The sequence below is a fragment of the Lethenteron reissneri genome, chromosome 31 (assembly GCF_015708825.2).
Source record: "Lethenteron reissneri isolate LAM-NWPU_2019-01 chromosome 31, ASM1570882v1, whole genome shotgun sequence".
NCBI classification, from domain to species: Eukaryota; Metazoa; Chordata; class Hyperoartia; order Petromyzontiformes; family Petromyzontidae; genus Lethenteron; species Lethenteron reissneri.
Genome location: NC_083809.1, coordinates 973,273 through 997,208, shown reverse-complemented (window position 1 = coordinate 997,208; position 23,936 = coordinate 973,273). Strand labels below are relative to the sequence as shown.

The window sequence follows — 23,936 nt, the reverse complement described above, 5'->3', positions numbered from 1 at the left end:
CCCATAAGGTAGCACTCGCTCAGATTCCCGTTTGCTCCGTCGCTGCAAATTATTTTATTTGATTGCTTTTGCTATTTTTGGTGACCCTGGTGGCTCTTGCAAACGAGACTCATCCTGGTCCCTTGAGTTCTCCCCTCGACACACAAATTGACCTCAACTTGAACAGGGGGCGTCACAGATTCTCAAAAGGGGGGCACATCAGGAAGATGACGGTGGACGGCACCGCTAACCTTTGGGGCAGCCTTGCTTCTCGGAGCAAGCCTTGCACATCTTGACGCCATTCTCCTCCACCTCCATCTTCTCGTGGGGGCAGGACCGCGCGCACGAATTCTGGTCGATGAGGAAGTTTTCTGCGCGTGGGAGAAGCCGGGGGGGTGGGAGGGGGGGTGGCAGTGGTTTTTGCCGTTTATTCTGCAACGTGACTGCGTGTTTAGTTTGAGGTTTCAAAAACTCTTGTTAAAATTTTAATTCTGTCACAAGAAGATGGGGCATGATGAACCCTGACATGTCATCATGAGTAATTACAAGATATGCCCAGCCGCAGGGATGGTGGCAATATCGGGAGTTGTTAGCCTTGCTCTTATCAGCTTTTACTGTATTTCTGTTGGATTTGACCTACATATGGTGGTTTTTTTTTAATTTAATGTAGTGCTTTGAAATATTTCACAATGAAAGGCACTTTATAAAATTATGATTATTTTAATATTTCAATAATTTACAAAACAAGGCTTCACATACTTGTGCATTAGCAAACAATTATCAAAACCTTAAAGGCAAGTAGCTCATCTAGATGTACATTCTATACAAAAAATAATGTATCCAACTCCAGTTCTACAATTTATCCAGGCGTCTTGCCATCTGTCCCCGCACCTCCAAATTGGCGTGGTTGGCTACGTATGGTGCGAAAGAAGTTCAACATACATACAAAACATTTTCCAATAACTTTTTGTTTGTACACAAGCTTGCGGATGGGCCATTGTGGATAGGTGATATGATAAAGACACAAATAACACGCTGCACAAGATACTTTTTGCCGGATTCTATCCCAAGCGCGTGAATGGCGTCATGTCCTGGCACGAATAATGAAGTCACATTTCTTACACACACAGCACTGTAAGCCTTCATGTTGGAGAACATCGGGGAGACCCAGGACTGGTTCAGATAATCGTCACTGGTGTTAGCCGTGAGCGGGAATCAAACTCGGTTCGCTGGGTTCATAGTGCAGCGTGCTAACCACGGTGCCACCGCTCCACTATACAAACACACACACGTGTGCATGTGACACAGACACAGGAATGGGGGGGGGCACATGAGCACCCGGCTTGGGGCTCACGCGCGTTCCCCCACACGCACGGCCACTCACGAGGGCAGCGCTTGACGCAGATGGCCCCGTGGCTGTACTTGACGTCCGGGTTGGGCTCCTGCAGATACGTGTCGCGGTTGTAGATTTGCGTGGGTGGGCAGTGCTCCACACACACGCCCGTGTCGTTGAACGCCTTGCAGGCCTGGCCGGCGAAAAGGAACGGAGGAGATAAGCGAAGGCGGAGGGAACACCGGAGGATGGTTTGTGGGTAAATGGATGAATGTATGTATGGATGGAATAATGAATGGAAGAATGAATTAATCAATGGATGAATGAATGAATAGACAGATGGACGGTGATATGGAAAGGCCAGGAATAAGAGCATGCCGGACTCACAAACATGCAGCAAGATACGAATCGAAATTTAAGATACAAGCCATGAGCATATCAATATTGAACTAGGAGCTTTTGACATGAGATATATTCAGAAGAGCTACGAAGGCAGTGGATAGAAGATATATTGAGAACAGAGATATGAGCGTGAGATAAGAGGGACAAGAACGGGTGGTGCTCGGGCCTACGTCAGGTCACGTTCCTAGAAAAGGTGCCACAAGTCGAGACAGAATTTCCCAGAGAAACAATTATATAACAGGGGGTTACGTTCCTGACCAAGGGTCCCATATGCAACTTTTTATAGATATGACTACAAATAACATATTTAATCAACTACCAATCATATATGAAGTACAATAATCATATTGTGAAAGTTCCTACCTTGATTTTTCATAATTCCTGGATTATTTGGACTGAATACAGCGATGGCCTTTCTGCTACCTGTCTCATCAACAGCATCACGAGCCCACCCACCTTTCCTTTTATCGGCCATTTGTAAGGATTAGATGAATAAAAAATCCTTCAGAATCACCCAGAATGCACAGAGGTAGAGCGCCGGAGCGCCGTGACTGGGCGGCACTGGCGCCAGTCGGTGTTGTGCCGTTCGTGCGGTGCGATCGCTACGCGTAACAACGCAACGTGGGTGGGAATTGGTGACCTGCCGTCAGTGTGGATCGATGTACGTCGAGGATCGCCTGTGTTCTTAAAAGAATTGTGAGTAATATTTACTCAGAAGATGAGAGAGAGATAGGATATGTATCAGAAAAGATATACGAGATATGATTAGATGCGTGAGGCAGAGAGATGTGATGCATTTCTTGTTAAATAATGAATTATAATTATTTAATCTCGAGCCACAGCAGGCTGCATTTAATGGTAAATTAGAGATGCTGCAGGCCGAATTTAATGAGTTTGTGGGCCCACACACCAGGGTTTGGAAAGCCATGCAGTGTATGAATTTATAATTTGCATTTCATCACAAAGTTGCTGATAATTTAATAACAAAAAAATAGGAGAAAGAAGTTACATTGGAGTGAATGTTAACCAAACGACAGCGTCATCGATGGTTCTGGTGTGGGCTCAGCACGTGGATGTATGTATGTTGAATTTCTTTTGCAACGCATATGTTGCCAACCATGCAGCAAGGTTCAGATTTAAGGTCAGGGATCAGAAAAATTAGCAAGCTGAGTCTTGCGGTAATGGATAACGTTTTGGACTGAGTAAATTAAGACTTGGTTTCATGAGTTATGAGCAGGGCCATCCAGAGTAGGGGTCGGGAGGACAAGAGGTTATTTTCTCCAGGCCTCACACAAAAAAGAGCCTCACAATAGGCCTGGATTTGTCGTGGCGTTGTGCTTCAGGCCTCCAGCCCCGGACCTCCAGGAAGCTCTGGGCAGTCCTGGTCATGAGTCAAGTCAGGCTTTGGTATCAATGTTGGGAGCAAAGGTACGAGGGCGAGGGGTCGTACCAGGCAGTCGGTGTCACGCGGCCCCGTGCAGCCGCTAGCGCAGTGCTTGTGGCAGCACTGATTGGTGTTCGTTCCGTAGCAGCGGGTTGTGCACTCCTTGGCACAGATGGTGCTCGTCACTGCGCCGTCACGCCAGTTTCAAACAGGGTAGGATAAAAAAAATCATGCACACGCATGGACTCTACGACACTCTGGAGAGAGATGCACCCCAAACTTGTGCCCGGTGCCAATAAAGTTATACAAATCTGGTCTCCCAAACACACACACCGACCGGATTATAAGATGCATTTCATATTTAGCTTCGTAATGTAGGAATATAAAGTGTGCCTATAATGTGGAGAATCCGGTCATGCTTTCCAATGTGCATGTCCTCAGAAGTAATTATCGATAATGAAACTGACGGGTAGGAGTTGGGCAAAATGTGCTTGAATTTTTGTAAATAGCTCTTGTTACTGTGGTTTGGGTCTCCAAATTTAGGTCATGTTATGATCAATCTGACCAGTTTTAGATATGGCAAGTCCTGAATAGCAACACAACTCTACAACCACGTGTTGCTCATCTTGGACCATATTTATTGGACTTAGTGTGCCCATCCCACCCCCTCTCCCGTTACATAGGGAAGGTTTGACGTACATAGCTAAGGCATAAACAGTCATCCTTAATTATAAAACGTTATAAATGTATCGACATCAGGTTTCAAATGTACAAACATTGAATAATAAAGACTCAATGCAAGCCCAGCTAATTTACTCATCAGTGTTAGCTGGCGTATATCTTTCCCTCACAGCCCAGTGACACATCAATCGGTCTCAGTCCTGCACACAAACTGATCTGATCGCTCCATCTCTGCCACGGGTGTCCCCGTACGTGTGTTCTATCCCTTCCTTTGGCTGACGCTGCGTCACAAGCCCTGTGCATTGGCCATCACCTCGAGGAGCAAGAGATGTTTCTCGCTCAAGTCTCTCGTCCTGAGAGTACAAAAAAAAACGTTTCTGCGTTCTGTCCCCGATTGAGGTGCATCTCCTTCTGTCTCGCTGGCTCAAACCGAGCAAGCCACCTCTTCACGCCTCTTCATACGCCTTTGGGCTTTTGTTCGCGCTCCCCCTGCCGCCCGCCCGTGTCTCTTTGTCTGATCCGTATGTCACAGCTGGCAGAAGGCAATAATTGCAAAATCCACTCACGCTTTTGGCAGTAATTCGTGTCGGCCGACCAGCAGTGGCTGCAACCCTGTGGGCACGGAGGGCCTGTCGTGGGAAACATAACATGTGTTACGTACTTTAAAAAAATTGTGAAACAATAAAAATAAAAAAACAATGCTTACATAACATCAAGCTGTCAACACAAATAAATAACCCAGTTACTCCCACGAACGCTACCTGCCTCTCACATGAAGTTATTATTGCTGCTACAGACGTGTGCTGAATTGCCGTAATAACACACGTGCAGTAGCTTGGTGAAATGTTCCATGAAACAAACAACAGAACTCACACCCAGTGAAGACTTCAATCCCGCCGAGAAACTGTCGCACAGCATATCAAGCATTGCTGGAACACCTGCATTGTTGGACCTAGCGCTTGATATATTCCACTAGGAGGCGAATGAGCTTTGGCCACTTTCTATCAACTTTCACGTCACACTGCATCGGGGGGGGGGGGTGAATTACTCGGCTCACCGATGATGAGGATCACAGATTTGTAAGTTTGTAAGAGTTTTGCACGAGACAAAGCAATGTCTAATTCTAGGCCGACATCTTCCCCAGCCACAAGTGCTATGAAATATCCCTGCCTCTGTCAACATCCAGATTCCTCTTTAAGTCTGCCTATATCTGACTCTCTCTATATTAAATAAATACGCTTCCTCTCCGCAAGATGATCACGTCCCACCGTACTACGCAACATTTTGAGATGCAGCTGCATTCACACTCTTTATATAAATTAAAATTGTAACGTATTTGTGCCAAATTTCAGTTTTCTAGCACTTCTAGGACATTAAAGTTACATAATTTACTCAATTTACATCAGTCACAATCATCTGCAAGTACTTTATACGACGACTGATGCACAAACACCACCTGTTACGGCGACTAGTTCCATGCTGGGACATAATGCCTGGTCCGGGATGATAATATTCGTGTGGCAAGATAGTACAGAGCAAATCTCTCGATTGAGAAACACACACACGCAAAGCCCCCTCCTGTGAAGCTACTGCCGAGTATATGCGCATCTGAAACATAGCGTCCTCGGGATGGCCCCACGCCATAAGAATTTGCACGAATAGCAAATATGCTAACGAGGAGATGATAACAATGATCGACAGGGAGACAGGAGATCGCGTTCCGTGCTGCGCTGCGGCACCACCCATCGCGTCATCTCAAGCGCCAGCGGAGTATTCCGAACGTCTGCTCGCAGAGCCGGACCCGGCGGTGAACAACACTTGGGACGCCGGGGACTCACAATCAGATCTGCCGTACGGCAGAACCGACTGATTGAGGTTTTTCTGGTCCAGGATGTCCTCCCACTTGATGGTGTCAGCGTGGCACAGGGACGGATTGTCGGTGATATTCACCCCTCCGGACAGGATCTCTGTCGAGTGACAAGTAAAGAACAACAATAAGTAAACCAACAAAAACAAATCAACAACAGTGGGTTCACGCGGTGTGAAGGCAGCATTGTGGGGAGCAGAGGGCAGCACAGCAAAATCGATTGCTGTGCTGTACTTCTAGATCTCATTGTCTATGCTCCCCACCTTCACCATCCTGCATCACCAGCATGGTGAAGTATGGTCAATTCACCTCTACGACCCCTGATGATATGGGGAGGTCCACATCGAGCAGTGGATTTACAGGCCTCAATCAATGAATCTTTATTTAATGTGCCAATATCGCCCTCAATAAAGTAGGCCTCGGTGCACATTACAACAGAACGGGAAAGGGGCATGGAGCAACAGGAATTAAAAAGAACTCCGTCACGCACTCAGGGGCTAACACCGACTGAGCAGAGTAAATTGCAACCACACACAAAATAAAGTGGTAACCATGCACAATGAATAGCAAAGAAAGGTAAGTAGTAAATAAAAATAAATAAAAGCAAAGAGACAGTTGTTCTTTCACATTTTATGGCTGTACGTGTACACAGTAGGAACAGTATGAAGGGGAGATAATTTTGCTCAAGATTTTTTGTAGCGTGTTAAACGACGAGGGAGTGCTGTTAACGAGCTCCCATTACGGCCACGTCACACACACGTCACGTCACGCACACGTGCGCACAAGTCGCACGTACGAGCCGAGCTCCAGGTGCCGCGTCGAGCGGTGGGGCGTGGGAATTTCCCAACGTTTACAATCCCGCAGCACAAACAACAACGCAACAGCAGCAGCGCAAACATATACACCGGCTCTTTGGCTTGATGAGGCAGTGACAACAGGTGGCTGGAGAATTACCAGCTTGGAATACTACACGGCAAGTGTGACCTCTCAATCAAAAACATTAACCCCTGCACCGAGAGGTCAAACGTCTTTTTAGAAGCCAATAGTTTAATGATTTGGATTGGCCTGTCCTATAAGCCTGGCGTCACAGTCCTGACAGCAGGAGGTGGTTCTTCTGCCATATCTGCCGCGTGCGTCCACTAGGACCTCTACCCGCTGCCATCTGTACTATTGGGAAGAGGCGCAGAAGAGAAGTACAGAAGAACCCCGACATCCGCGCACAAATGATCCGCGCTGGCGAGATGTTAACTACCTCGCGTGGTATGCAGGAGGTCGTGGGTTCATTCCCAACCCTGACGCCTGCTGCTGTATATTTGGAGTTTGCATGCTGCTCTCCCTGTGGTCGCATGGATTTCTCTCCGGGTCCTCCGGTTTTTCCCTCCACGTTTAGAATCAACAAGTGTTTAGAGTATTTGGCTGCTATAAAATTTCCGCGTGATAAGCCACTTTGTTGAGCTATCATTTGACGAATCCTAAACTATGCAGTCCGTGACAACTCCCATAATCCACGGGGGCGGAGATGCCAAAATCAGTCATCTTTCCACAGATTTTTGGATCTCTTCCGGGGGGAAAGCATGAAGGGGGGGGGGGGGCTAATTCCTTCTAAAATATTTGGCACAAAGCAAAATTCTCTTCACACACACACACTGAGGTTTTTCGTGTTGCGCTGCAAACGATAGGGTCTGTGGAGAGGTGACCACCACGTCACAGCGGATTGCTGTACATTGCCTGTGTGTCTCTTGTACATGGAGGACACGAGCAGCCACCGCCGTATAAGGTTGAGACTTTCGGCTTTGGAGAAGATGTGCGACCTTTCAGTATCAGAGTGGTTTTGTAAAAAAAAAAAACATTCAATCGTGTTTGTTTTGTTTATGTTACATGAAATGTATTTTATTGACGTGAGTTTGTACAGTATTTTTTTATTTTCCTGTATCGTGATTGTCTTTGCTCCGATTTTCCATAGTTGCTTCATATCTATAGATTTATTTGATTTTTTGTCATTTTGGCGAGACGCCAGGTCACTCTTGCAAATGAGACGACCCTGGCTTCTCGAGTTCTCACTTGCTGCTTAAACAGATAAACATGAACTTCACTTATAGACAAGGATTAACCACTTTGACCCGAATCGACATTAATTGCTCAAAGTATTACATTTCAGTTTAATGCATTTCTTTTAATGGAACAAAAAAAACAAAGGTGACATCTTTAGGTCATAAATAGCATTTCTCATACGGCGACTGTGGCTCCCCTAAAATAGCTCGCACAAAGGTACGAAACATTAAACAAAACATCACTGGAGATGCTAATAATAGGCGGCGAGCGATCAATCAGTCAAGCCTCTCAGCCCATGGTGTGCTGAAAGCAGGTGGCACGTCGAACCTGTCAGTCTTCTGCGTCCGAGTGCTCACAGCGCACCATCCTCTCAACAACAAACCCCGTCCCAAGGTAACCTGACTCTCCTCGGACTACGCCCGTCCCCTCACATTCCTGCCACCGGACTGACCAATTACCAACAGCGGATCGCCAACGGACATCGTCGCTCTCATGGACGATGTGGTTGGCCGAATTACGGTGCTGAACTGAGAAAGAAATTGCTCATGAATTGAGTATTGCCCGTGTGTGTGTGTGTGCTAATTGCACAATCGGGGAAGGAGAGGGTAGGGGTGCAGTAGGCGGGGGTGATGATTGTTGGTGGCGAGCAGTAGCACAAGGGTTAGCGATTTGCGCTACGAATTCGGCGCCCCAAGTTCGATTCTTGCTTACGGCCAACACCGGCAACGATAATTTGAACCAGTCCTGGGCCTCCCGGAGGTCGATTCAGCCTGGTGCAGTGTCTAAACATCGCCATTCGGGAGACAAAGGCAGCCAGGCGTGGTGCTGGCAACCCACCCTCTCGTGTGCCATGCTAGAGCCTTCATAGGCCAGCATGGCACACGAGGCCCTCGCTAACAGCACTTGCCCCACAATAGTCTGTTAAGGCTAGACGGGGGATCTTTGTCTTGGTGAAGATTGTTGGTTGATGATTAAGCACTGCAGTCAACTGAACCGTTTCCCGAAGTATGGTGCTATTTTTAGAGTTTCCTGTGTGTGATACGTGTTAACATATACCCAATGTGAGTTTTGTAAAGACATCCTGTTAACGGCAGGTTTTACTCATTGCATCTACCATCATCAGCCATGGTCAAGTCACTGTTGGATGAAATAGTCATCAAGACACCACCACCGCCTCTCACAATGATTAAACTTGCCTATCGAGGGCATTGCCTGATGGACGATACTAGGGTACCAATAACTACGCAAAGAAACCCTTCAAACTAAAACTGGCTTCTCATAATTCAGCTTGCGCCTTTACATGCACAGCCATTTTGTTAAATCCGGGAAGCCGTCCACGACGTGGGAGTAAAGAAGTACATGAGAACAGTGGAAATTCCCGTACTGCCCTCTGCTGCCAAAAATGCATTTCGGCTCATTCCGATTAAACACAACGCTCGTTTGGCCGCCAGGCAACAGAACCTTCCATGCAGGGTGTGCGGGACCCGGCTCCACCTGGTGAGAACACGTGTCAAGCAAAGTGCCGACCGCACAAGGAATTCTGTGACCTCATCTTTTGGGAGCATTGTATTCGGCGGCACACGAGGCGACGTAACGCCGCTCGCTGCAGCAGGAGGGATGCAAATTCTAAAATGTCTCCGCCTTCGCGATGCGACGCGCCGCCCGGCAGAAGAATTGGCAAATGGAAGGAGGACAAAACGCAGAGCAGCAAATGTAAAAAAGACATAACAAAATGCACCGGCTAATCCAGTCCGACGACCGGTGGTCTCGTGACATCTTCCTGCTCCAGTGGAGGGGGCACAGGGCCAAATCGGTGGGAGGACGTGAGCGACGAAGGCGCACCCAACCTACGTGAGGAATTTAGCGAGAGAGGAGTTCTCTCGGGAAGGTTCATTCCTCCTCTCCCAGACTTCTCGCGAAACATCTCCGCGTTGCCCTCTCTTGTTCTCTCTTTCTCCCTCCTCTCTCGCACGCTTCTCAAAACATATACGAGACAACATCTCTACACCAGTAAGCAACGAGCATCACTTTGGCAAAATCGTGGTTAGATGTTAACTACCTCGCCTGGTATACAGGAGGTCGTGGGTTCGACCCCGACCCTGACGCCTGAATATAGAAAATTTGAATGATCTTCCCGTGATCACGTGGATTTTTCTCCAGGTCCTCCGGTTTTTCTCTACACATTTAGAAACATCATGTTTGGAGTATTTAGCTGCAATAAATTCCGACATGACAAGCCCCTTTGTTGAGCTATCAATTGTACGGGTTAGGGAAGATCGGAGCAATGCCCAGGAATAAAACTCTGGCTCCGATAACCACTGTTACCATCGTTTCCCCCAATTATCAGTTCTGCTTTATTTGTGTTGGATCATTGTCCTCTCCATGTTAATTTATTGCGTGTCATTTTGTCAAAGAAAACATTTGTACATTTGTATGTATGGGAGCCGCGGTGGCGAGATGTTAACTACCTCGCCTGGTATACAGGCACTCGTGGGCTCGATCCCGACACTGACGCCTGCTGCTGTATATTTGGAGTTTGGATGTGTCTCTCTCCCCGTGGTCGCGTGGATTTTTCCCCCAGGTCATCCGGTTTTTCACCTCCACATTTAGAAACACGCGTTTAGAGTATTTGGCTGCTATATATTTCCACACAATAAGCCACTTCGTTGAGCTATAATTTGTGGCCAGGTCGTTTCTGAAAAAGAGATACATAGCTCAGTGGGCCTTACCTGGGAAAACAAAAAATAGTTGCTAGTTGTAGTTTCATTTAAAACTCTAGGAAGTAAATGTTTTAAGTGTGAGAACAGGCGAAGCCAGGGCAAGCTGACGAGGTCGGCGCACGTGGAACAGCGAGAAGGGTTTTTGAGCGCAGGAGCCAACGCAATTTGAGCCGCGCGCCGAGCTGGTGAGTCGACACCGTGCCCTCTCACTACGCTCGCGACACCTCCACGCGAAATTTCTCCATCCGTGACTAACGAGCGCCAGACGACTAAGTTCCAGCTTAGGTTTCAGTGTTGCATAAGAGTCGAAACAATCCTATGCAAAAATGTGTGCCACGCACTCAGAGATACGAGTGTGTCAGTGTTTGAACTTTAAACCACGAATGCCTTCGTCATCGGCACAACAAAAGATCCGCTTGTTAAAATTTTCCCACTCTATAAATATCGTTCGAGGCACATCTAATAAATGTTTCAACTGTTTGTTAACAAACTGCTCAATGACGAGCTCCCCATGCTTTGTATGTAGGTTGCAGGGGTTGTTTGAACATACTTCACCACGCTGGTCAGTACGGGTTAGGGAAGATAGGAGTCATGCCCAGGAATCAAACTTAGGCTCTGATAACCTCTGCCATCGCTCCCCCCACCCCCCATTATCAGTACTGCTTCATTAGTGTTGCATCACTGTGCTCTCCTTGTAAATGTATTGCATTCATTTTGATAGCCCAACGAAAGCAAAACATCCTACCCTTGCACCTCCGGTTAGAACGGTGGGCTACATACGGTGCGAAAGAAGTTCAACAACAGTACATACATTTGAATGTATTTATTGTATGGGTGCCGTGGTGGCGAGATGTTAACTACCTCAGCTGGTATACAAGAGGTCGAGTGTTCGATTCCGACCCTGACGCCTGCTGTATATTTAGATTTTGCATGTCTCTCTCTCTCTCCCTGTGGTCGCGTGTATTTTTCTCCGGGTCCTCCGGTTTTTCCCTCCACATTTAGAAAAGTGCGTTTACAGTATTTGGCTGCCATAAACTCCCACGTGATAAGTCACTTCGTTGGGCTATCATTTTGTGGCCAAGTCGATGTTGAAAAAGAGCAAAATAACTCGGTGCGTCTTACCTGGTAAAATATAAATAGTTTACAGCTTCTTACATTTATTAAACACATCTCTATCTTTGTTTTGAGAACATAACTTGCCCCCGTCCACATCATCATGCCTAGCTACCCATAAAAACATCTCACGTGACAGCCATCTCTATTTTTAAATGCATTTAATATTATTATCCGAATGCAAGCAACTGTATAAAATGAAATGTGACTTTTAAATCACAATGGCGGTCCCATAATAGCAGCTGAAAAGTAGCAATATTTTGGCATCTGCGGCTTGCACGTAAACAGGGATATCCTACATAACAAACAGGGAGAGGGGTTTTGTTCGGGTAACGGACCTGCTCGCGTCGAGGACACGATACGTTGTTTGCACTGTACGCCCGCACACCTCCACGCGGACTCTCAGCGAGGCCCCTCTCCATCTCATTGGGGGCTCACGGTTAAATTGGGAAAAGAAAATGCGAGTTCAAATTCTACGCATTCACCCGCCGAACCGGCCGCGGCTCTTTTTTTACAACGGCAGTGGCGGCATAACGCGTTGTGAGCGGACGGAACTTTCCAGCGTCTAACCTTTCGTAAGTCGAGGCGAGCCGCGGGCTAGGAACACGGCAAAAGTGCACGGCCCCGGCGGGCCAGGATCGCCTCTTGGCAAAACCCGCGCCACCAAAAATAGAGGCGTAAAAAGTCGCGGGTGAGCGGCTTCGCGCCTTCGCGGCTAAAAACCGTACGTTTCCGCACGTATGCAGCGGTCGGCGCTGGGAGATAAACAATAATAATAAAAATCAAAATGAAACGCGGCGCACGCGGTCAACCGAGACAAACTCGTGGCGAATTCCTTGCGGTGCAGATTCCCCTGCGCCACCGTGGCCAGATTAGCGTTGTTGATCAGCGCTTCAGCATCGAGTGTCCGATTACGATCGCGCACATCACGTAAATGCTGGGGCTATACATCACGGCAAGATATGCACGCACAGAATTCCGTAACGTGTGTGTGTTCTGTGCAGTCTGTCACTTGCTTTTAACACAGATATAATTTAAGTGTTCTTACTTTACCCAGTTTTACGTTTTCTACGGCAGAACATGAAAGTAGTTGCTATTGGTTGGGTCTAGAAGTGGGCGACAATTTATGAATTTGAATTTCCAAGACCAGACGATGAATAAAACAATTTCACCAGGATTAGTAAGTCGAGCGGAAGCTGCCATCGGAGACTACAAGGCATCTGCAATGAATTGTGATTATTTTTCAACTTATAATCCTTCACTTTTCATTAAATCTCTGCGTAATCATAATCTCTCGTGGATAATCCCAAATCGGATAAATCTTGAACAGGGCACGGTTCGATGCAAGTCCGACTTGATTATGTGGAATCCAAAATAAAACACCCAAAAAAACTATCGTTTATGTTAACGTAAACGTGCTCTCAGCCGCCACGTTATCCGTCAATCAGGGTTCCACCACCGGCCCCTACGAGCCTCCGTGGTCGGAATCGCGGAATGATCGCATCCCAGCGTGCAGACCATGCGTACGCAAATCAGTTCACGTTCCACTTTCCGGGAAGCCCACCATGGCAGTGAGGTGGCGGTGGAGGAGGAAGCTGCCAGGATAAGAGGGCTGTCAAAGTGTTGAAAAGCGAGGCACTGAGACCACGGAGCTCCTGGACTTGGTACTGTGCGGTGCGTTTCGCCCCCTTGAGAAATCTTCGGAGAGCCACTGCAAACTAAACGCTGCTTTGGAACTATGCATGTAGCAGTTTAGCCGCATATAATTTGGTGCTGATGAGCCCAAGAGAAAACCCATTTGCTCAAATTTTTAGTTGCAGTCAATAGAACGTACTTGTTTTCATGAGTTGTGCTTTTTTATATTAAATAAGCAACTATGAGCGTCACTGGTGCATTTATCCCAGGAATGTAAGGACGTTTGCAAGGCTACACCATCATTGTCTTTCATTATCGTCATTTATCTTAGCGGGCACTAAACACACCGGCATGTGCATGTGTGTCGTACGTATGCGAGCGCACACACGCGTGCGTGCATTTGTCACGCGCCCACTCCGTGCTGTTTATGGTTCTTCCAAGGTTAAGTGACAGCAGTTTAAGTGCAAGGGTCAGTCGAGCGATCACCGAAAAACAACGCGTCCGTGTCGCCCGTTCGTCGCCGACAACTGCCGCCGACGCGCCGCGGTCACGCCACCACCGCCGCCGCCCCCCTCCCCCCGCTCGGCGCCTCACCAGTGAGGCTGCGCAGCAGCAGCGCCCGCAGGCCCGTGCCGAGGCCGCGCTGTCCGTTGCCGACGATGGCCAGCGCGAACTTGTCGTCGTAGAGCTTCATGCCGCGCACGATGCGCAGGCTCTCCAGCGGCAGCTCCTCAAAGTCGTTGAGGGCCACGAGCACGTAGCCCATCACCTCCCGGACGTCCTGCGCCGCGGGGGACAGCAACGAGTCCGGCCGTGAGAGAGCAGCCGCGCGCCGCGTGGAAGTTTACATTCATCCCGGCAAGGCATGCGTACAACGCGCCCTGGGGGACCCCTCACCCTTAGCTAACCCACGGACCCCATCGGCCTTTGTATCTTTGAATCTGGAAATCCATACGCCAGGCTGTCCGTCTACTGGGCGTGCAATGATGCATCGGATTCACAGATTGAATTGATTCTGATGGTCACGATAAACGAGCCGAATTGTGTAGGTTGAGAATTATTATCATGCTATATTATGCGCCAACTTTAAATGTAGGAAAATGGAGCAAACAAAACTGCACAAACAAGTTTTGTACTGTTTTGGCATAGGTACATGCGTTGTTTGAAACTCAGATAGAAACAAAATAGAAAGCATGCAAACGAGCCAAACAAAAATAGAAAAAAATATCTGATTTAATAGAATGGCAACCACGAATTATGACAATCCATCAACTTGTTGGCAGGTTAATAATTCCATGCCCAATGCCTGCCGATGCAAGAACATATATTGTCTCTGTCTTGTGTGTGTGCCATTCTTGTAGAACTGAGTCGGCTTCACTCAAACTTTGGCTTCGAGCCAAGACTAAATAAATTCATAGCGCATTGGTTTAGACAGAAAAGCCTGAAAGTTAAGAAAATCGCAATGCTTCTGCTATAATTGTAAGCGTCAAAATGGTGTTGGTAATAAGCTTTGAATAAAGAATGAGTTCCGTGTGTTTTTGACCAGACTGCAAAATCCAAATGGCTTTCGATATCGCTGACCGCCAGATACTGGCTTCTTCCCAAGCGTTTTCATCGCGGGGATCAACCAAAGTCCCACGTAAACAGCATTATCAGTCAGCATCGCCGTTATCTCCGACACTGACTCACGGCACGAGAGACTCAAGTCGGCGAGAGCCGCCAAAGGCGGTGATGCACTCGCTGAGACACTGAACTCCTTCTCACTTTCCTCTTCTCCGCGGCTGCCAAGGCGGTCAGCGGCATGTGGCAGGCCAGACCGTGTGTCACATTAGCAGGAATCCCCAGCGCTTACTCAGCCTCCCGTTTGTTTAGTCACCGAGCTGCTCTTGCGAGAGAAGAATCTCTTTCGGCAGGGGTGGGGAGGGGGGTCGGGGCGATGTGGTCGTGACTTGAACGCAGTGCACCAGAGGTCGATCGAAATCGGTTCTTCTTTGCTCGGGGACAATGCCGGGACGTTAAACCATCCGGCTCATGACACTCGCTGCAAAGGAGGGGCCTTGTTTGCAATGCAATGGGGTACACAGCATTCACTCGTTATTCACCAACTTGCTATCCGCGAATCACATTTGAAACTCTACATCACTCCATCGAGAGAGAAAGTGATGAGATCAAGTGATGATAGATAATGTAGTGCGAGAAATTGATGGGATGAAGTTATAATTGTCACGTGTTTAATAGCTTATTTACGTGTTTATTTTAGGTAATTGTTTTTTTTGTCGGCCAATACTATCTGCGAAATTTGCTATTCATGAGAATCTCTGGAACATATCCTTCGCGAATCATTTTTAGTGTCCTTTCCCCACACCTCCGATTACCACGGTTGGCTACGTATGGTGTGAAAGAAGTTAATACATACGTACAACGAGGGAATACTGTATCAGAGAAGAAACGCGGGTAACACGAACGCTCGTATCTAAAGCCACGGTCGTGCAGATCGCGCGCGGTCGTGGCTGGTGAATCACTCGAGCGAGGTCACAATCACGAAGGCTACGCACGGCGCGAACGCGCCAGGGGCTTTCGAGGGCTGTGACCGAGCCGTCGGTTACACCGAAAGGGCTGATCAATGGGGGGTGGACGGAAGTGCCGATTTTTGCGGGCAGCCATTCCCGGGAGCAAAGGGTTTTTTTTTTGCCGGACATTTGTTGAATTCCACAGCCGAACAGCTGGAGGGGAGTTGGAAGAGAGCCGCAGAGTGAACCACAGATGCCCCTGCCATCGTTAGGGTCAACATTGTACCCCTAGTCCAAAGACCCGGGGCCAAAGCACCCCCTACCCCATCTGACATCAACATCATCAGCAGTAGCAACACCGATCAGTAGCATCAGCAGCAGAAGATTGCAAAAATGTGTAACAATATCCTGCTGTGTTCAGACGAACAAGACCACATGAAGCAGTGATGACCGATGTAAACAGATTGCATATAAAAACGACACTGAAGAGAAGTTGCTTACATAAAAAATATTCAACGACCTGAATGGTATTTTTAAATAGATAGAAATTCAATAACTCTGAGTTTATTTTCGTTTTTATGTTACCACGCAGAGGACAACCACTTGTTGACTTCCCCCTCAAAGTTATGCTCAATTTATCCACCCTAGAGGGATGATGGGTCGTGTCAACCCCCAACTAGGATTTGAACTCCACCCACTCTTGCACTAAGCCACCTGGACGACTCTTTTATTATATATATTCTAAATTACTAAAGGCAGTAAGTTAATCATAAAATGGAGCTATTAAACTATCCAAGGCTCAAATGCACTAACTTCACTTGCTCAAGCACATGCGTAACGGTGGCACATTCCACTGTGCAATGTTGAACTATTCATACGTACACAGGCGCGTGCTCGAACTCCATAAGAAAAAAAAAGCACGAGTGAGCTAGAGTGGAGAGGATGGAGAATTCACGCGCAAGAAGATTAAGTGCGGCAACTGTGTCAAGGCCGCGCAACCACGACGACGGTGACCCGTACAAACGCCCCCCCCTCCACCCTGCGCATAAATGCACGTGACAAAAATAGACACAAACAGACACTACCACACACACGCACACTCAAGCAGCCGTATCACATCAAAGCACTGCAGTGGCATTGTTTGGATGGAGCCCATAGTGAGCGTTGTCAACGCGCAGAGTAAACTTGACTGGGTGCTGCTCTCGGCCGCCACCGGAGGCTTGCGAGGTACAAAGCGAAGCCGGTTAGCTCGTCCCCTCCGCCGTCGAGAGTAAAAGGCGTCAAAAAAAGTCACAGGCAGAGGGGGGGCGAAGGTGGGTCTTGAGCCTCAAACTCGGCGGAAGGGAGATGCACACGACGGGGCGGCAGCAGAGGCCAATGAGCGACATTCTACTGACCGAAGGTTAACTGGAGGCTTCGAAGGAGAGTCTTGGTTGCTAGAGTGCAGAGTGAGTGGAGGGGAGCAGAATGAGATGAGAGGGGAGATGTAGTAGAGTTCATGGAGGGGAGCAGAGCAAGGTGAGAGGAGAGCCTTAGGCAGGGGAGGATCCGTGGAGGATCTTGAAGACGTTGAGCGCAATCTTAAAATGGTCCGGCGTGTCCGTTTAGTGTACGCCAAGCCTCACCTTGAGGAAGGAGAGGTCGTCTCCCCTGGAGAGATGTGTGATCTCCAAGTTGCCCAGCACCACCTCGCAGCCCTGGTAGAGGATCTTGAGCGACTCATAATGCTGCGTCTTGCTGACGAGCAGCTCCAGGCGATGCTCCGTGCCCACGCACACTGCGGGGAGAGCAGAAGCAACGGCACGGAGTGTCAGACCGGCCAGCCGGAGAGGGGCCCCACCTGAGGGGGTCGCGGACACGCACAGTCGTCCCTGCGCCACCTCTCGCGCTCCGAGCTGGAGACATCAATAAATAACACTGCAGCAGGTGCCACGTGCGATGATCAAAATAAAAAATATGTCGGAAGGGCCAGTCAGCGGTTCGCCTCGCAAAAAATGATTCAATTGTCATGAATCTTGAACACGATTTGATTGAACAGTGGATTATTGTTTTCATTATCACTTGTTTATAATGTTCTGCTGTCTCATTTGTATGGTTTTGCTCACTTCCTTAGCCTAAACCTAACACCAGCATACCTTTTGTATACAATTTGTGCAAATCGTAAAGAAACAATCATCAGACATATGATTCTATGCAGGTTTCATGAGCACGGATCAATACATCGTTCATGCCAATGGCTATCAAATAAATTATTATACTACAGGTCATGTTGACCTTTTTTTATAGCAAGTGTTTAGCCAAGTAGCTTTGGTCACATGCTCAATCCATCTTCCCTTTGGAGTCAATAAAACGTGTACGCAATTGTGTGTGAAGTCAGCAATTCCTTCTCTACCGAAAAGACCGGTTCCTACCATGGGAATGTGGAATTTCCTTCAGTGGCTTAGGCTCATCGACGGAAATGAACATCACGCTGTTGCTGATATGATCGAGAAAAAACAAACCCACTGAACTCATTGTGCTCGACTAAAGCAACCGCAATGCCTTGCAACGGCACTTGGTCAATGGGAGTACAGCTCCTGCACGTTCTGTGTTCACTGCCGAATCGATTTCGTCCGATTCTTTACAATAAAAAGTGTGCGTGGGGAAAAGCCGCACACCCCACTTCACGGCGACAGCGCACCCAGCCGTGCGCTGTGAAGTGGCATCTCCTAAAGACGCCTCGAAACATACCTCTACGGAATATTTGTAACGCAACGCCATCCGTCTCCGTGCTGCGCACACCTCTTCGGTTTCACTTGCTCGGTAAAACCTGTCATTGTGGACGCGGCGTGCGTCCAGTCCGCTGCCTCCCCCAATGCGGTGACGCTGGCGGTCTGCTCACCGCAGCCCTCCGTTTTGCAATGGGAATCCGGTTGTCCGCTCCCCCGTCACCGATTTACGGTTTCACAATCTGAAGAGTGCTCGGCGGCACAGCGGGCAGTGCGCCGCCCCGTCACGAGCGGCGACTTTTCCCCGATTTTCAGACTTCAAATTCCCCCCCCCCCCCAACGCCGTACGCAGAGAGTCGAGCGCAAGGCATGTTCAAGTTACACGTTGACCTCGAGCTCATAATAATAATAATAACTCACGACGACGATAAAGTGATTCAATTATAAATGTGAGCGTAACTCAATCCCGGTCCCGTGCTGGGGAGGGGGGCGGCTGGGGGGGGGGCAGTTCCACGGCACGGAAGTGTGGTTGGCTTGGTGTGTTTTTAAGAGGGTGGCGTTTCGCCTGTTTACCCCCGTCTGGTGAAACAGCCCAGGGCATTTGTCCCCCCCCCCCAGTGAAGGCCACAGCCAGTCCGTATCATTAACCAAATTAGCCACCTGCCATAAAGCACCATAATTCGTGAAAAACAAACAGCCAGGCCTCCTGCCAATTGAGATGTGCCCCACTTCGTGGAGTTGCTCGCTTAAAAAATAGAGAGCGGGGTCTTCAAGCTAATGAGCTGTAAAGAGTTCAACAGAACCACCAGTGCAGAGATAGTTTTACTGTCCTCCACAGACACATTAACATTCCTGGCTGGACAGAGCGACTGGAATAATGTCCCTTTCAGTGGCTGACGACACATTCCACGTCAACGCAACCAACACACAACAACACCGCCGGCATGACCACGTACTGAATGGCTTTAACCTCGAACCCAATGGCTAGAAGGGCTTTCACAGTACAGTAGTAGAGGTAACACGATTGAAGAAGAACTCTTAAAATCACAATCCAAAAGATTTGATGTTTGTCAATTTGTATAAATGTTTGCTGGCTTGGGGAAGACTTCTTTCAGCAGTTGGCTAGATCACGGCTGACGATGAGATGGTGTATGTAATGGGCACACGTCCTCCCTCCAGGCCCGCGAGTCGTGACAACCGATTGAATCGTGGGAAGTAGGGGGGGGGACTGATAACCGAGCCTCCGCGATTCCGCAGAGCGAGCCTCCGAGCACCACGAGTGCCCACAAACGGTCGGATTCTCCAGCAGAACGTGGAAACCCAAGTCTGGGCAGGGGACGTCGGCACTTATTAGGAGCTCGGCAGCTGCTCGCGCGCGGGTGACGAGTCGCCGCAGTGGCTGAGCAGCGCGCACACACACACACGCGTGTGTGAGCACGCTGCTCACACACACACACACGCGCGTGTGCGTGTGAGCACGCTGCTCACACACACACACACGCGCGTGTGCGTGTGAGCACGCTACTCACACACACACACACGCGCGTGTGAGCACGCTGCTCACACACACACACACGCGCGTGTGCGTGTGAGCACGCTGCTCACACACACACACACGCGCGTGTGAGCACGCTGCTCACACACACACACACGCGTGTGTGAGCACGCTGCTCACACACACACACGCGCGTGTGAGCAGCGCGCTCACACACACACACACGCGTGTGTGAGCAGCGTGCTCACACGCGCGTGTGAGCAGCGCGCTCACACACACACACACGCGTGTGTGAGCAGCGTGCTCACACACGCGCGTGTGAGCAGCGCGCTCACACACACACACGCGTGTGCGTGTGAGCGCGCGTGGAACACAGCGAGCGTGCACGGGTGTGCGAGCGAGTGAGCGACCGAGCGACCGTGCGTGTGAGAGTGTAACTCAGACCTATCGACTTTCACGAGTATCGAAGCGCTCGCATACTTACAGAAATACACGCGCCCACGCGCACGCTTTCCCATGCACGCAAGCATAGACGCACGTAGATATTAGGAGATTTGTAAACGCAATAATTATTTTTCAATTGCGTACAATGCACACGTACGTTACACGCTCCCCCATGAATCGATGGTTCAGGGTCATTATTCGATTCATGAATCTATTGTTTTTTTAAAGGTAGCGAATGAAGCAGTCTGTAATGACAGCGAGCTTCACCTGAACCCACACTTACACCGCATTAGGATCGAGACGAATCGATAATTATGTGCACGATTCGATGGGTTACAGCTAAAGTCAGGGTGTATTTGCATGCATGAATCAATGCATCGTTACATCCCTATTGTCCAATGACCAAAATCAACTCAACCTCAGATTGATGGTCAGCATAGCGATTGGAACCCAGCTGGTTTTATTTATTCGAATCTTTACACACTGTGGGTTTTTCTTTTTTCACGAAGACGATGTTGACGCTTCGTATGCTGAACGTGCGACACGCCCCAGTGACCACTCTTGCCGCCAGGCCTGTCACTCGATGCAAACGCCAGGTACATCGCAGGGTGCCGCATTGGGGTAAAAAAAACACGTCAGATACGTTCTTACAAAACCAGTTAAACGTGGCCAACCGAGCGTGGAGCTCCAGTCGGGGCAGCTATCAAACCCGAAAGTATCGAGCAGTCAACGGCATCGTCCGTGTTTATTTAAAAGCAGCGGGCGTGGTATTTGCTGAGCTGTGAGAAAGAAAGAAGTTTAATTTAAATAGCATCGACTCTTTTTCTCTCTTTCCCAGAAATGAAACAACAACAAAAAAACTGTTGTCAGCTTTTGGCGACGACACGACACCCCGAGGAGGACTGGGAGGCGGCGTCGACAGCTTGTTTTTCAAGTGCTTGGGCCGTGTTACGCATCGCCATGAACGTGGCCAAGCAAACAACGACGGGGTCGAGTGGTGGATATCCCAGTAAGCTGAGCGGCGTTTACACGCTCGGTTTACTTGAACTTTCCAGGACGAAGCAGGTTACAAGCGACTTCGTGGAAAATCGCAGCAATATGAAGACACGCGCCGCGGCGGGCGTAAAGAGATCACCGGAAACGACCAAACACGAAATACTTTACTTCTGTCTCATTTAACAAAAGCAGAAACACTACCGAGTGCACGAAATAACATCTCGTTTGACTCGCCGTCTGTTCAGAGGAGATGCAACTATGGGTAAGGAATGAAAAGCGGTGAACTTTTCTGGTACGAGTCGTCCCCCTTGACAAAGCCATGTTTGGTCTCAAAGGCACAGCTGTCAACCCATACGATTTACCCCGTATTCTTGTACAGGGAAATTGAGTTCACCTCCATACGACTGACAGCCGTTTCAATACGGTCAAATTTTTTTTATCTATTTGTTTGTGTTTCTCCCTTGTGATGGGACTTTGTAGGATGAACGTTGATATTTATAAGGGCACGGGGTGACCAATAAGGTCTGAGTTAGTCTGTAATAAGGTAGGGCACTGATAAGGGGCTGACGGCTATGTAAAGGGCTTTCCATCTGGTGATGCGACCATCCCCACTTGTACGGCAACTCCATACACGCTGTCGTTTTGCTTTACGGATAACTTTTTCATGAACTATCAGTTCCCGTATATCGAGGGAAAATAGGGGTTCGACGGACGGAATTTCGCTTTGCCGACAATGTTCCTTGAACGTGTGTCCGTGCCGTGCACATACATATCGAGGGATGTGTCCGTAAACAAAAGACGCCAGCAACCAAATGTGAGCCGGGCGCAGGGCGAGGGAGAAACTGGCAGGCCAGTCCGCTCTCCCTTCTGGCGCAGAATAACAAGACGAATAAAGCATGGGATTATTCACGCCGCTGTTCAGTTCGCTGCGCTCTCGCCCATACAAACTTGTTATCGGGTCCCCCCCCCCCCTCCCTTTTTAGGTTCCACAAATTTACAAACGTTTACATTTGGTGGAACAGAATGGAAAATTAAACAGTACTGTGTACGTGGTGTTTTTTTTTTTAACGAGCTAATAAAACAGGTGCCGAGCTAGGAAGCGAACGAACCAGTTTCATTGAAATGTAAAATGTTTTTGAAGAAAAGATTACGCTAAAATGTCCTCGATCCTGAAAAGTGGGGTGCGAGTAATTTGCTGGAGGCAAAACGAAGAGGGCGACAGAATGTGCCAGCAGCGGCGCGTGATTGGCAAGCGCCGAAAAAACACACCGTCGACTTTATCCACATGTAGCCTGTCAAGTTTGTTTTGATCTCTTTGTATTTTTTGATGCTCCACGTTCCACTTCGGGCGAATGCAAATGCCGACGATAGCTGCCCGATCGACGGTCGTCGCAACCGACATCGAATGAGTCAAATACGTGCACGTGTACGGTGTGCAGTGTGCGCACGTGTACGGTCTTCATCCTTCCAGTTGCTCGGTCGGTCTTACTTAGACGTACAGAAACTGTTCGTGTACAGCCCGTCTATCAATCCACTGCTGGATGAGCGCCTCCCCACGTGGTCGAGGTCACAAATGGTACGTGACCGGACCTCGTCACGCTGGTCAGTGTCGCTCGGTGAAGGTGGACCGCGCAGAAGTGTTAACATATCGGTGGAGTACAACCACGCGTTGTGCTGCACTGCCGGCTGCTGCCCACCACGAAGTCAATTATCCCAGCACCATCCAGGCTCCAGCCTGCTTAGCTTCCAAGATGGAATAAACCTGGGCGCAACCCGAGTCCAATGTAACGCGTCAGCAGCCCATTGAGGCCACAAGTCTCTTCTTCAAGGTAGGCCTTGGTTACACAAGTAAACAGATGTAGGTGCAGCTACTTGTACAGCAAAACAGTAACAAAAAACACAACAAGCTGAAATACCACGAGTCAGCTCTTACATTAAGATGTGATATATCAGCTGAACTGTTTTAGAGTATTAATATTCAAGAAATGGGTAAATGTGAACAAGATGGAGTCGATTCAACTTGAAGGTGACGGTCAAAGGAGCTGACTTCTGGATTGTCCAAATGACGAGTGGAGCCGAGCACAGCGAACGGCTGTAAAATACAACACAAAAATGTGATTCTGTTGTGGGATCTGAGCCAAGCTGAGCTCTATCATGGCGAGCACGCAATTTCGCCGTCAGACTTTAGGTGATAAGAGATTTACCCATGACACTGCTGAAGCAACGACTCCGCGTCTTCAAGTGTCCTCACACACAGACGAACAGCACTCATTCAAGGTGGGTTATTCACCCACGAAAGCCTCACTGAGTCTCTAGGCCCGACTTCAGGAGGGTCCTGCATTGGGGTGTTTGGCCAACTCCACGATAATGAATGTTCAGCTTCGTGTCGGGCAAAAAGCATTCTACCTGTGGAATACTAACAGCTCTGCACAGATAGATTCAGGAATTCATTAGTGTCCTGCTATCTCTTAGCATCCACGCAGTATGTGGTAACATCGTCACACAAATCAAACCCACGTTTAACCAAGATTAGGTTTTTTACTACGTCTTGGTAACATGAAAGTAAAAAAAACAGAAGTTGATAAATTATTCAGCTGGGTCAAAGCACAGCTTGTAC

The 23,936-nt window shown here is 48.6% G+C and overlaps 1 protein-coding gene across 2 annotated transcripts in view; it reads right to left on the bottom strand.

Moving 5' to 3' along the window:
- Nucleotides 1-23,936, bottom strand: part of LOC133349630 (epidermal growth factor receptor-like) — an 89,295-nt gene that overhangs the window by 24,206 nt on the left and 41,153 nt on the right. For both annotated transcript variants that reach the window (XM_061563228.1, XM_061563227.1), the window contains exons 2-8: nucleotides 17,302-17,453; nucleotides 13,761-13,947; nucleotides 5,618-5,746; nucleotides 4,346-4,408; nucleotides 3,165-3,283; nucleotides 1,364-1,505; nucleotides 231-350 (exon numbers count right to left, since the gene is read on the bottom strand). In XM_061563228.1, the coding sequence (XP_061419212.1) occupies nucleotides 231-350; nucleotides 1,364-1,505; nucleotides 3,165-3,283; nucleotides 4,346-4,408; nucleotides 5,618-5,746; nucleotides 13,761-13,947; nucleotides 17,302-17,453 (912 nt within the window). The remainder of the gene's footprint in view (nucleotides 1-230; nucleotides 351-1,363; nucleotides 1,506-3,164; nucleotides 3,284-4,345; nucleotides 4,409-5,617; nucleotides 5,747-13,760; nucleotides 13,948-17,301; nucleotides 17,454-23,936) is intronic.